The sequence below is a fragment of the Gymnoscopelus microlampas genome, assembly GCF_963454915.1.
Source record: "Gymnoscopelus microlampas genome assembly, chromosome: 12".
NCBI classification, from domain to species: Eukaryota; Metazoa; Chordata; class Actinopteri; order Myctophiformes; family Myctophidae; genus Gymnoscopelus; species Gymnoscopelus microlampas.
The window spans coordinates 40555881-40570263 of record NC_139949.1 but is presented as its reverse complement, the minus strand read 5'-3'; the positions used below and the strand labels follow the sequence as shown (position 1 = coordinate 40570263).

Here is a 14383-nt window from a genome sequence, read left to right as displayed (position 1 = left end):
CCTTGACATGAAAAAGTTTGAGAAACACTGATTTATAGATCCATAAAAATCTCCAGACACATGTAGTGTCCGCTGATGGCCACTAGATGGCCAAACAGTTTTGCAGTCTGTCCATGACAAGTCACCCTTTTTTGTTTATTAATTTGTTTTAAAACTATTCATGTGTTTTATAACTCTATTAATATGTTGTAAAACTATTAATGTGTTTTATAACTCTATTCATATGTTTTAAAACTATTAATGTGTTTTATACTCTATTAATATGTTTTAAAAACTATTCATGTGTTTAATAACACATAAATATGTAACGGAGACACAGTTCAACAGACTTGACTTGTCTTTTTACTATTTGCGGGGGGTCTGGGGGTCCACCCCCAGAGACTTTTTAACATAGTAGATGCAAATTTCCAGTGTTCAAGCGAATTTGGGGAGTTTCTCCTGGATTGTCAGGAGACGTGGTTGAAATTCAGGACACTCCTGTAGGATCCAGGGGTGTTGGCAGCCCTGCTTTAAAGTTGCTCTTAATCGGGACGTGCTCCTGAAAAATACTTTGTTTATCAGTTTGCAAAAAAAGCACAGAAAGTGCAGTTTAATAGAAATACAATGCTAAAAAGGATTGAACCCAAGAAAGCACTATATGGCTTGTTTCCATTGGGCCATCTCTAGTCCTCTCCTCCCATCCTCCTCCCATCCTTTCCTCTCCTATCTTCTCCTCTCCAGCCTCAGCTGATTGAGAGGTTGCTGGAGGAGATACAAAATCTGAAGGCCACAGTTTTGTCTCAGGAGAAGAGAATCTGTGACCTGGAGAATAAGCTCTCCCAGTACACCAATGGCACTGAATGACATGCACACATCCTCCCACATGCGCACGCGCGCGCGCACACACACACGCACACGCACACACACACACACACACACACACACACACACACACACACACACACACACACACACACACACACACACACACACACACCATCCAGCCCCTATGGCAACTCTATGACGTTATGGCTGAACTTCCCATTCAAAGCTATTGATTGATACCTTATAAGTGATAAAAAATAATAATGATAAGTGTTAAAGTCTTCAGAAATGGGCAAGAAGGGTAGCGAGAGAGGAAGATGGATGATCATTCTTGCAAGTTGGTAACATACCATACACAGTAAAATCCATAGAGTTAATTTAACATACATTTGAACACTCTCAGAGTTACAAATAGCTAAATTAACACTGGGGATTTTACTGTGTACATTGATCAGTCGTCTTGTTATAGAATGAATGTCTGCAACGAATTTCGAAGATTTGGTTCCTAATATAAAGTCTCTGAGCCATAACGCCATAATATACGTGCACCTCCACCAAACGCGCGCACGCACACACACACACACACACACACACACACACACACACACACACACACACACACACACACACACACACACACACACACACACACACACACACACACACACACACACACACACACACACACACACACACACACACACACACACACTCACGCACGCATATGCAAATCCAGACTCGCGAATATCCAGACTCACCTTCATACACACACAAACCCTGCCCCGCCCCCTTATCTGAATATCACTGACCAACGTCATAAAATGCATTTCTCTGAGTCTCTGACAAACGTTTCAGAATGTAAATAGTGACAAAGCAAAAAAAGAAAAAAAAAAGAACTTATATCAAATGTGAAAACCAAAAAAAGTGAAAAGTTTTGTGTGTTCTGTAAAGGGATGAGACACGTGAGGACATCAGTAATACAGTAAATAAAAAAACAACCTTTTAAAAAAAGATTTGCCTCGTTCATCCTCTTGGTTTGATCATTGATATTTTCCATCTCCTTATTTCCCTGCAGGCAATACTTGCCCACTTTTTCCCTCTACACCAAATCTCTTCACCAACAATAGCCGTTCTATAAGCTCACAGTGCAAGGCAACGTGAGTTTGTGAATCTATTTTCAACACTCTTGCCTATTTTTGGCAAGACACACACACACACACACACACACACACACACACACACACACACACACACACACACACACACACACACACACAGTGAAAGCATAACATAAATATATTTATCAATCAACCACATATCAACATTTGGAAACCTTATTACAGTATGATGGATTTCACAAGATTATCTTTTTGTTAACGGTTAACTTTGGAACAAAACCCAGAATTTTCCCCTTCCAGGCAAGTGTGTAATCGTAAAATATGTGCGTGCAGTCGATTACTTACACACACGTTATAGTTATCGTTATTGATACACTTCAGAAAATCCCTTCGTGAGGACTGACATTCACACGCTCAGTTGGCCACTAGGGGGCAAGTAGGGGGGCCAGTATCAGTGTGAGTGTGATAGCCGTATTGAGGCAAAGATAGGAGGGCTGAGAGGCTCTAGTAGCCATAGCTAGAGCAGCTGGAGTGACAGGGTGCGGTAATGAGCTGGTGGTAGTGGGGGCCGTTTCCCTGGCAGTGTAAAAACAGGAGCCCACGTTGCCCACTCCGTCCACGAGCTGCAGCTCCACAGCGGGTGAACAGCATGAGGCGCTGTAGGACACCAGGGTTACATTCTGGTTGTCTGCGCTCACTGCTACACTGGTGTTCAGGGTTCCGTTGCCCTGCTTAAGGCTGACACGCTCGACACCCGTGCCCTGAGGCCCGTCGCTAACGCTGGTAGAGAGTCGCCACGTAGACGAACTGCAGTTTGACTCAGAACATTCAGACTGTAGGATGGCCACCTGACACACTGGCCGTGTGAAATCGGTCACCTACGGTACGAGAAGGAAACATGAAGCCATCAGTCAGTCGTTCTATACTCCATCAGTAGATTAAACAACAGTGTTTTCGGCACAGTTATGCTGAATTCACACCAGCAGTGGCATATTCTATCGCTCTGCTTTATTGCAAATTGCTATGAAATGGGCAGGGAGATATGAGTGTGAATAAGTAGTAATAATAAGTCGTACACATCCACTTCAGAGCACAGTGCACCTCTGGTTAGGCTGATGTTCTGTCTCGCAAAATCTGCAAAGTTTTACCGGTTTTAAGTGGTGATCAATCCTCTCCATACAATGCATTGAACCTCGCTGCTATCTTAGAAAGCGGCAGCGAATTACCACTGTGAATTCAGCGTTAAATCACTTAAGCCACTTAAGCAACAATGTTGCACACAAATAGCACATCTACAAGCCTACAATGTGTCAAATTGTGATGCGCTGTGAGCTTTTAGATCTGCAGAAAAATGTAGATTTGTATTTATTTATTTAAGCTATAATGAAATGCACAAAATAGGGATGCCAGGTTGAAACTGGTTAAATGGAGATAGTTTATACAACTGTAATGTCACTCTTTGGGAGACTTACCGTGTTAACGATGGAAATAAGCAGCACAGCATAGTTGGTATCTGTGCCCCCTGGAGCCTCAGCCTCAATGGTTAAGGTGACATCACTTCCAGATGGTGTATTAAGAGGGGCCATGAGGGTCACTGTACCATTGGCACTGCCTCTATTTGTAAGGAGGATGCTGGTTGGTGAAGTGAAGTTAAACCCACGGTCATTGGTGGCTCGGATGGTGATGTTTCCCCCTGTGCCGTTAGTCGCCACAGTGAAAGGGACCAGGAACGGAGTTCCTGGCTCTAAGATGCCATCTGAATCAGCCTAAATGTATGGAGGAATGATAAAACAATTACTGTGAGTTGTGATCAAGCACTTTTCAAACAGGATATTGAATCTAATAACAATGTGGCCTCCCTCACAATCTTCAGCTATCCATAGTTAGCTTATGTTATTATGTGTGCAGTTTGTGAATGAAGCAAATCACAATTTAATGTTAAGTGGTGAAGCATCACTATACAGGCGGTCTGCTTGTGTCCATGTGGTGACGCTGTACATCTTAATTGGCCACATGTTAATACTGTAATTTGCTGGAAGAAATATCTTTTGAATGCATATAGAGTTTACGCTAGTGATACTGACCATGATACTGGCCATGATACTGACATGATGATAGTATCATGTCAGTATCCCTCATTGACCAAAGACATGAAAAAAACACTGGTTTATGGAGTCATGGCAGGTACTCACCGTGACAGTCAGGCTGGAAGCCTTTAAGTTGGTGGCAGACTGTCTCTGGAAGTCAACATCTGACGCTCTGGACTCTCTGCTGCTGTCCATCCTCCCCTTCACGCGCACCACAAACTCTGTTGATGGGACCCTGTCCACCTGGACTAAGTAGTCTCCATCCTCCTGTAACGTCACGCTGCCGCTAACCTCTCCTGCCCCCGAGGTTTCCACCAGAGACACCCCCGTAACCGCTGCTGAGTCACTCCCTGTGACCGTCACCAACAATGAACCATTAACACCTTCAATGGCAAATGAAAACAAATATGGATAAGCTGTATCATCCAGTCAATTTCTGAGGGTAAGAAAAATAGTCACCAAAATATGTTGGGTTTATTCTCCAAGGATCATGAATGTACTCAGCAAGTTCCATAGCAATCCACCCATTACATTATGAAATATATTGTGTGCAATGTGGAAATCTTGGCCTAATGGTGGCGCTAAAGGAAAGGCCATGGAGTCATCAAAATCGATAGGGTGTAAGATGTACAGCACAATCCATGGCAATCTCTCCAGTTGTTTATGAGATGTCATTTAGGAGTAAAGCATTGAACGGATGGATGGATGGACAGACAGACAGACAGATAGACAGACATCACCATCCTTAGATTTTTCGCAGCAAGTTATGTGATACTAAGTTTAAAAAGTGACACCAAAAACAAAACAAAAAAGAAATATTTTGATTGCGACTCAGCTTTCTCCTTTTGGAGGTAAAACCAATGTGATTTAAAAATATATATATATATCTTTCTAAAAATATAAAATATTTTACCAGCTCTGGGACGGGTCTCTAGAACATCATATCCTTTGAAAGTGCTCTGGGCCAATTCCACAAAGTCAAACAGGAAGTCAATGTCACTCTGACCTGAAAATAAAAAGTTATACATGAAATCAGTGCTTGTGACAGGTGCATAGGAGAATTAGACATAGAGAGACAGTGTGTGGGAGTCTTTTCACACTTTTGAAAATACTGATAAAGCATGGAGGCTCACTTCAAATCCTTGAGGAAAAAATCTGCCTCCAAAATGTTTCTTGCATAGTATGATTTCACTGACTGATATTTATTTTTATGAATACATTTATATTTATTCAAGAAATATCAGTCAATGAAATAATATAATACTATGTATACATTTTTTGTATTATATACTTATAATTTGCTGTTTAGAAGCAAAAACACAGTGCATAACAGCTAACTCACTAACATTCCTTCAGTGAAAAGGATGCCCTGCTGCTTATTTATTAAGTTCCTAAAATGACCAAATAGGTAAAAGCCTAGACACGTCACCTATGACCTTCAGACTGTAGGGCTGTGTGGACACCATTCGTATGTCCCATGATCCCACATATTTGTTTAGCCGAATGGTTCTGAAGTTTCCTACAGCCTGGATGGAACCCAGCGGTCCTGTGGTATCAGCGCTGCTCTGAGACACTTCTGTGAACACACGCATTGAAACCAACAGAGTGCAGTGAGTGCCAGCAAAGAACTGAGCTTTTCCACTGCACCTTCAGTTAAGTGCTTCATTAAGCACTTAAAGGTAGGGTAAGTGATTTACTTTGGTCAAAATAAGTGTTAAATAGCACTATATTCTGATAGTACTCATTGCTATAGTGTGTTTGTTCAGTAAAAGGAGTCTCCCATGTCTCTCCAGCTCTTTATGTAAAATGCATTTCCAGTGCTCTCTCCCGATTGGCTTAAATGTTGTCACCCCTGAAAATGTACTATATTCTGTTTACTAAAGAGCTGGAGAGACCACTGTGACCGAACAAACGCTCTGTAGCAATGATTACTGTCAGAATATAATTACCAAAAAATATCACGTACCCTACCTTTAAAGGACCACTTCACCCATTTTATCTTCATATAATTGGTCCTCACAAATGCTCATTATAATATGGTACAATCTTTGTCTACTCGGTCTATGGACAGACTAGTTCAGAAACTCGCCTACCAGTGACATCACCAGTAGGCCAGGTTTGATCATTGCATTTTTTTTTTCAAAATATGAAGATAGGTTGAAAATGGGAGGAGCGGTCCTTTAAAAAAAAGAGTTTCATTAGTATTGTACTACTATGTAAAGCACTACAGATACAGAAGTACACAAGTGTTCCATACCCAGATTAACTTTATGCCATTTTCAAATTTAATGCGTTATATGGTCCTGTTAATGTGAACCTTTCAGTATATTTCTAAGAGATGCATCATTAGCAGTCCTCATGAGGGGATTATTAAAGGGCTAGGCGATTTTAAAATCGGACAGTGGTTATTTGCAGAAGACATTATTTTCCCTCTATAGGGAATACTGTGTATGTAATACTGTACATCTTCATATATATGATCTACAAGCCATATGAGGTTGTAGATGTCAACCCTGAATAGACTCTCGACCTGAATGGAACACAACCTTATTAGAATGATTGGTAACGCCTTTGAAGTAAGTAACATTACCAAACTATACTGTAGGCAAACATTAAACAGTAGAAGGACACAATGCGGTAGTCCTTTCACATTACTTTCTAAGCACAGAATGCAGTCATCAGTTTTCAAAAGTGGTTTTACCTGATGGGTTTATGAGAGTGAAACTCATGGAGCGTCCTGTGATGTAGATGATTAGGTTTGTAACCGATTCATCTACTGAGAAGGTGAAATTATCTGGCCTTCCTGGGGTTCTAGCAGCTTGCAGAAGGGTCACCTACAGTAGTATAGACAAAAACGATGAATCTATTCCTTGCACTAAAGCCACATTGGTGACCCCAAGTGGCAGTGAGAGGTAACTGTTTTGATACTCTGCACCACTGGTTGTACAGATGATTGAAGCTCATTGTGGTAACAGCATTTACAGCATTAAAAAATCCCATACGTGATTTTAAAAACTGCTTAAATATCTTGCACAGTACAGCTTTAATTTACAGCAAACATTCATTAAGAACAATAAGTGTTCATTTATCAGTGGTAATTATGCTGATGGTCATGACTTGAGAATAGTTTGTTTAACACTCAAACACTGTTGGCGATATCACATTTTCTTTTACATTTAAGGAATAATGATGTTGCCTTCAGATTGTTTTGAAGATTACAGTACCAGAGAGGAAGCAGAGGACTCTGTGATGATGCTGGTGGCCTCTAGCAGCTCACTCTTGGTGACTTCGATAGCATGTCCCCCAGAAGCCTGAGCCAGCTCTCTGTAGATCTGGGCATCTGAATCAGAATCAGCTTTATTGTCACATCACAGGTTTACAGAAGTAAAAAAGTGGGGGAAATTTGTTTCGTGCAAGTTCGTATTGTTATTTCCATAGAAAAGAAACAAATTATCTACATATTTACACATAGTACCTGAGGTCCGGCTCATGTGAGCCATCTGTACGCCGTTGTCAGACCGTCTCCGACGACGGAGCCCAAATACGCCGGTTAGCATGAAGTTCACCTGCATGCAATTATTCATGTAGATTAAGAATCAACTTAATGTGACGGCTCTCTTTTAACACATTAAGACCTGAGGCCAATTCTACAAATGCCTTCTAAATCAGTAGTTCTCAAGCTTTTTTGTGCCAATTAAGGACCACCAAAATTGTAGGTATTTGGCCACCGATGATTTGCTGTTGGTACTCAGAAAATCCCACGGTTGGCAGGTCTGGAAACCTCATACTGTATGTCTAAAACTGTTTCTTTTCAGGATTCAAATTCAAAAACAGCAAAGGTAGCAGATTGACAAGCTAATAACGTGTTGCTTTGCGGCGTGTTTCAAGCTTCTGATCTGATACTTTTGTACCCATTCATTTACGAAAAAACACAAAAAGTTAAAATATGGAGATAGGAGGTTTCTGCCCGACAGCAACGATATACTGTATCTATGACACACACCACTGTCTTGGTGCGCTCAATCAACGCTGTCACAGTGCTCTTCAGGTGGCTGTCCTTAGCGGTGGCATCAGTAAAGAGGAAGATCTCAGAATTGGGAGGGGCCCCGGTTAAAGCCAGCTGTACACAGATGAACAGAATAGAGAATACAGAATACAGGGTATAGTAAGGAGCAGCTTCAGTTTGGACATGGTTTGTATAAAAGCTGCAGAACAAACAGTGAAGCAGTCCACGCCACTCTACCTGAAGCCCTGAAAGACTCATCTCAGGTAAATCAAAGTTCCCTAAATTCCCTTGTAGCGTCAGTGCATTAATGAGAGTTTTGAAGACGTTTGGATCCGTTGTCCTCATCAGTGGCCCAAATTCTAATGTTCAGAGAGAGAAAAGTAAGTAGCATTTTAATTCAAGTTGTTTAAACCTTTGAGGCGTGGATTATGAGGTGTATTATGAGGACAATTGAATACTAATTAGAATTTAATATAATACAGTATAGCACAGAACAACACTCACACTGGAATTAAAGTAAACCGTCTCAGACCTTTTTTTTTTAAATGGCAAAAATTACCATAGAATTACTGCATACAGCTTGTGCAGCATAATTCCAATCTTCTGAAGACAAACATTGATTTCATTGTTTACCCATTTTGGAACTGAACGTTGACCTAAGTTGTTTTGGAGAAAACTGCTACAAAGTGTTGCTGTTAAACTACTTTTCTTTAATCATTTCATTGAATACATTTATTTGGCTGAACTATTCCTTTAAAAAAGGCTTTATAATTCGTTCATCAGCACACACATTCCTTGGGTTCACGACCACAAAGAGAGACAACATACAGCTCCAACTATGGCTTAAAGATCCTACCTGGATCTCGAAAAGGAACTAGGATGTACAATGAGGGCTCGTCCTGTGTTCCAACTTTACTGTCAATAAGAGATGACGTCACTGTCTTCACCGCCTCAATTTCATCCCTCATGCTTGTCGTGGTGTCGATCACAAAACAGAGAGCTTTATTAGATCCCTTGGAGATCCCCATCAACCTGACAGAAGGGGCAAGAGAAAGAGAAATGAAAACACCTTTTTCACTTGAACCCCATGCATGCCTATTCTGGGGGGAACATTTGATAAAAAATAGCAGATCTACAAGCTCAAGCTTGTAGAGCTTGTAGCGAAGAGATTTGGTGGTAGTGGGGAGAAAGGTTAGTGGCATTTTTATTCAAGTTGTTTTTTGGTGAAGATATTTGGTGTAGACGGAAAAACACATCTGTACAGTTGCAGTCTGGGAACCCATCGTCAAATAAAAAGGAAAAACAGCGCCCTCTGCTGTTTTTCACTTTTCCATTTGACTCTGGGCTGAGCTGTATGGAGGACCCATGCTCACGGGAAACCGGGGTTTTGGTCTGCCCTCAGCGCTCCGACTATGTTTTCATTCCCACTAACAATATTTCTCCACGGAACACTAACACCGTTCCTCCCAAAGAACATGGATCGTTTTTGTTATAAGCCCACTTGTTTCTATGATGAAAGAGCAAGTTAAAATGTTAACAACTTTCCGTGGTTTTGTCGGCTCCGAAGACTTTATTGTTAAATGAGTTTTGGTTTGTTTCCAGTGGGAAGCGAGCCGCACACATGTAAATCCCGCCCACTACATTTGATTGGGTAAAGCGCGGCCTGCTTCCTGATCTGAAGGCACGCCCACTTGTAGCCAATGTGCATGGGTTGTCAACACGGCTCCCGACAGATCCAAGCGCAGCTATGGATCTGTTCTTGAGAGATTGGTACAGTTGTAACTCTAGTCCGTTTCACTAAGACTAGAGGGTTTATTTGAAGTAGTTCACCCAAATGACTTATTTTCTATCAATTACACACACCCCATGAAGCTTTGAATTCATGAAGATTTTAGTTTTTTTCTCATGGCTTAGGAATGCGATAAAAACTACAAAAAATCTCCATGAATTCAAGGCTTCATGGGGTGTATAATTGATAGAAAATAAGTAACTTTTTGGGTGAACTACTCATTTAACTTCATAGAGCGATTATGTGCACTTATTAGATTCTGTACTGTAGGAAGTCTGTGTGTCCGGCTGCTGCGTGAATGTCCTCCAGTAGCTCTCTGGTAGCAGCTATTGCCAGAGTTGCTGCTTCAGAATGGAGATGACCATGGCTGGCGGTACTTTTGTCCTTGTTGATCCCACCTTCTGGCTCAATCCCACTTGTCTGGTCAACAGGGCCTCCGTGGCTGCATTTCCCTGTTCGCCGTTAGATTTGAGAACATAATAAGTAATGAAATGCTTTAAAATGCCTTTAAATACACGTGACTGTATTGAGAATCTTACCTTCTGGTTTGGTTGAGAAGAAGGGCACAATGCCAAAGTATCCTGAGGTCAGTACTTTCTCCTGTATGATGTCTTCCAAAATATTGTTCCTACAGTCATCTCCATCACAGTTCCGGCAGGTTGCCCTGTTCTCATCTGTAGAAAAGTAGTTCCACAAAAGGCAAATTATCACCACAATTGCGCTACATACTATCTGAGTATCTGATGTTTTCTGTTTCTCAAGATAGAAAGACAATACTGATCCCTGGGAAACGCTTTCTATGAAGCCCATAATGCATTTCAAACATTATGATCCATTTTAACACTGTAATATTATAGTTGTAAACACTCGTAAATTCATAATGCTTCATAACGATAAGAATAACACAAGCATTTTATAATTACTTACAAAGTTAAGTATCCTAATACATCATAATTGCCTGACACACTTTTCTTTTGCAAGGATCATAGTGTGTTACAGTAATTCTGTACCCTGCACCCTGTCCGTCAGTCCTGTGTCCACAAAATCGGCCTGTTATAGCGCCACCAGGAGGCAGATTTTTGCAAAACACTGATTTTGTCCAAACATCACGCAAATCGGTACACAGTATCTCTATTCACCTGTTTCCTAGGCTGTGTGTTTTCCACTTCCTGTCGATTTCATTGGATATCATTGGTCATCTGACCAGTTTCATTGGATTTCATTGGATCAAATCGACAGGAAGTGGAAAACACACAGCCTAGGAAACAGGTGAATAGTCATTAAACCAAACGGATCTATCGGATTTTTCATATTCCATCCGTCTTGGCTAAGATTGCCATCAAAAGAGAGTGGTCCGTTTTTAACAAAATGCCTCAAATCTTGAACTCAGCGATTACACTCACCTCTATAATGAATGAAAATTCCAAACATTGCCGGCCCACAATACCTGTGCTCCGAGGAGCACTTTTTCTTGTTTCTATTGTTGTTCTCGCTTGTAATATTACACCTTTGCATGTGCATGTCCTTCCTCCTTTTCATATCGTTGCAGTCGGGCAGAAACCTCTTATCTCCATATTTTACATTTTTGTGTTTTTTCTTAAATGAACACCCCACTTGATCATACTACAGCGTCACAGAAAAGCCTCAAAATTAGCAGATCCGCCAGCTCGAAACATGGCATGAAGCGACGCGTTTTGAGCTTGCAGATCTGCTACTTTTGCTATTTTTTGACAGTTTTGGACATACTGTATGAGGTTTCCACCGACAGAGATAAACTCATGCATTATAGACACGTGCTTCATAGTTCCTTCTAAGAATTCTACTGATCCTGGTACCTGCAATGTTGCCAATACTGGTGTCAGATCTGATTAGGTTGGAGTTGGGGAGTTTGTAGCCCAGTTCCACCCAGTTAGAGTGACTGTAGAAGTCCTTCAGATCAGCAGAGGAAAACAAATGACACCAAGGTTAATTGGCAAAAATGAATTGTCAAACATAAAATCATTGCTACAGTATATCTCGTTGCTGTCGGGCAGAAACCTTGTATCTCCATTTTTCAACTTAAACTAGAAAATGTGCTCCGCCAGTAGTAAAAAGGGAAAGTAAAAAAAATAGTGTTGGGCATGCATGTGCTGGCCTGCCCATTGACCATCAGGTCTAGAGAGTTCATGGGAGCCGTAGTGTGGCAGTTAGCAGGTACTCAAGTCCTCCTGAGGTGTCAGGAGGACTTGAGTCAGCGGACCCGTGTTATTTTAACCAAAGGAAATCACTCTCAGTTTGTACTGGAAAGTACTGTTCCTGATTGATCCTGTCTAAGCTATTTATATTACATATTGTGATGTCACATGCAGCTTGACCAATGTTGGGTGTTCTCAGACGGACATATACAGAGACGGACGGAGAGGAAAAGATACTCTCCATTAATCCTGTCAATATTACATATTGTCACGTGTCACTTGACCAATGTTAGCTTGGCTGATGGATAGTGTGTCTTACCTCACTTCCAAAGACATAAATAGTCTTTGGAAGTGACACACCTATTTATAGGTCTCTATTTCATCATGCATCTCGCTAGCCAATCAAAGCACACCCTTTCAACATATTGTCACGTGTCACGTGAAGCTTGACCAATGTTAGCTTGGTGGACACACGGAAGGACGAGAACGAAAACAATAGTCTCCTGGCGGAGACAACAATAAATAATAATACATTAATGCCCTATGCACAAAAGTAGTTAAAATAGCAGATCTACAAGCTCAAAACGGATGGCATTGCGTAGCTTGGCTATTTTCACTATTTTTAATTAATAGTAATAAAAAAGGCACGGTTTTGGACATAGCCTAGGTTTCCACCCGACAGCAACGATATGAGAAATACCTGTAAGGGGTGTAAGATTTCTCCCAGCATCTGCCTGGCCGCTTCAAAGTTCCCTCGCTTGTTGTTGGCTTTGACCGCAGACACACCATTTGTGATGATTCTCCTTCCGACAGTGAAACTCTCAGCGTCAAAGTGATAGCTTTCATTGAGCGCGTGGCGGAGGTCCACTCGTACATTTCGCCACTTGATTAATTTAATGGCTTGGCGGAAGGTCTTCGATGACTTCGGTGAGGAACAGGCGACAATGACAGCTTCAGCTGTAAAAGGCTGTTGTCGCTACACGCACACGCACGCACGCACGCACGCACGCACGCACGCACGCACGCACACACACACACACACACACACACACACACACACACACACACACACACACACACACACACACACACACACACACACACACACACACACACTTTTTTATTTATTGTATTGAAAAAACATCCAAATACCGGTATCAACATTATGCCATAAAAAGTCAAATGGATCCTTACTGGTAAAGTGAAGTGTCTACCTGCTGCCAGCGCAAGGTTTTGGCACACCTGTAGAGTGGCATTTAAGATAGCCCTCTCAGTGATGGTTGGGTGATTCAGGGAGTACGAGTCCCCTGGTAGGATCTCAAAGCCCAAAGCTCCTCCAGTCTGCAGAAGCAGGAGAACCAATACTGCCAGTCCTGGAGAGTTCCTCATTCCTGAGCCTGCTTGTCACAAAAAAAATGGCTGGGTTTCCGAGGCTAGAGCCTGCTGTTGTGGGATAAATATGGGAAAAGCATTTGTTTTCATTCATATCAGCTGTATGGTGATTGCATGCATATTGGCTGAATTATGAAATATGTGTGCGTGATTCCGCACGTGTGTGTGTGTGTGTGTGTGTGTGTGTGTGTTAGGGGTGTGCCGATACACTAATTTCACCAAACGATACGATACGATATTTGGCTCACAACTTCGATACGATTTCGATACGATACGATACGCACTTTTTTTATTATGAAAATATATGGAGGAGAAAAAAAGAAAATGCAAACAAATAATTCTGTTTTTGCATTATTCAGACATGCAAACTTGTAGCTTTTGCCGTTTTGAATCCAAATAGTATGACACCTGACCCGAAAAAAAAACATGTTGTCACTCTTTTCACTTCGGGGACGTTTGCATGCCTAATTATTATGATTGTAAAAAAAAAAAAAAAAAAAAAAAAAAAAAAAAAAAAATTCAAAAACGATATTTTTTTTTTCCAAAACGATACGTATCGTCGCGAAAACGTATCGCGATATATCGCGGGACGATATATCGGCACACCCCTAGTGTGTGTGTGTGTGTGTGTGTGTGTGTGTGTGTGTGTGTGTGTGTGTACACATATACGGTATATACATCATACACACGTGCTGTACACCCAGCACTGCCTCAGGAAATCTCGATTCCCTAAAGGCCATCAAAGACCACACCCACCCCCATAACAACCTGTTCACTCTGTTGCCATCAGGGAAGAGGTGACACACACACACACACACACACACACACACACACACACACACACACACACACACACACACACACACACACACACACACACACACACACACACACACACACACACACACACACACACACACAATTCTGAACGGCGATTATAATCATAAGGCATAGCCGTTTTCACCTACCCTCTTTTCTTCACATTCAAATTGGATTCTATGTAGCTGCAAAAA

The 14383-nt window shown here is 41.5% G+C and overlaps 1 protein-coding gene across 1 annotated transcript in view; it reads right to left on the bottom strand.

Annotated features, from left to right (window-relative positions):
- Window positions 1–2085: 2085 nt before the first annotated feature.
- LOC311057339 (uncharacterized protein) overlaps window positions 2086–14383 on the bottom strand; it is a 28826-nt gene continuing 16528 nt past the window's right edge. The window contains exons 21-36 of the mRNA XM_084074295.1: window positions 13173–13378; window positions 12679–12954; window positions 11640–11733; window positions 10344–10478; window positions 10070–10256; window positions 8872–9047; window positions 8253–8374; window positions 8013–8129; window positions 7485–7575; window positions 7234–7349; window positions 6711–6843; window positions 5439–5585; window positions 4923–5015; window positions 4115–4392; window positions 3395–3688; window positions 2086–2800 (exon numbers count right to left, since the gene is read on the bottom strand). Of these exons, the coding sequence (XP_083930421.1) occupies window positions 2348–2800; window positions 3395–3688; window positions 4115–4392; window positions 4923–5015; window positions 5439–5585; window positions 6711–6843; window positions 7234–7349; window positions 7485–7575; window positions 8013–8129; window positions 8253–8374; window positions 8872–9047; window positions 10070–10256; window positions 10344–10478; window positions 11640–11733; window positions 12679–12954; window positions 13173–13378 (2918 nt within the window). The 3' untranslated portion in view covers window positions 2086–2347. The remainder of the gene's footprint in view (window positions 2801–3394; window positions 3689–4114; window positions 4393–4922; window positions 5016–5438; window positions 5586–6710; window positions 6844–7233; window positions 7350–7484; window positions 7576–8012; window positions 8130–8252; window positions 8375–8871; window positions 9048–10069; window positions 10257–10343; window positions 10479–11639; window positions 11734–12678; window positions 12955–13172; window positions 13379–14383) is intronic.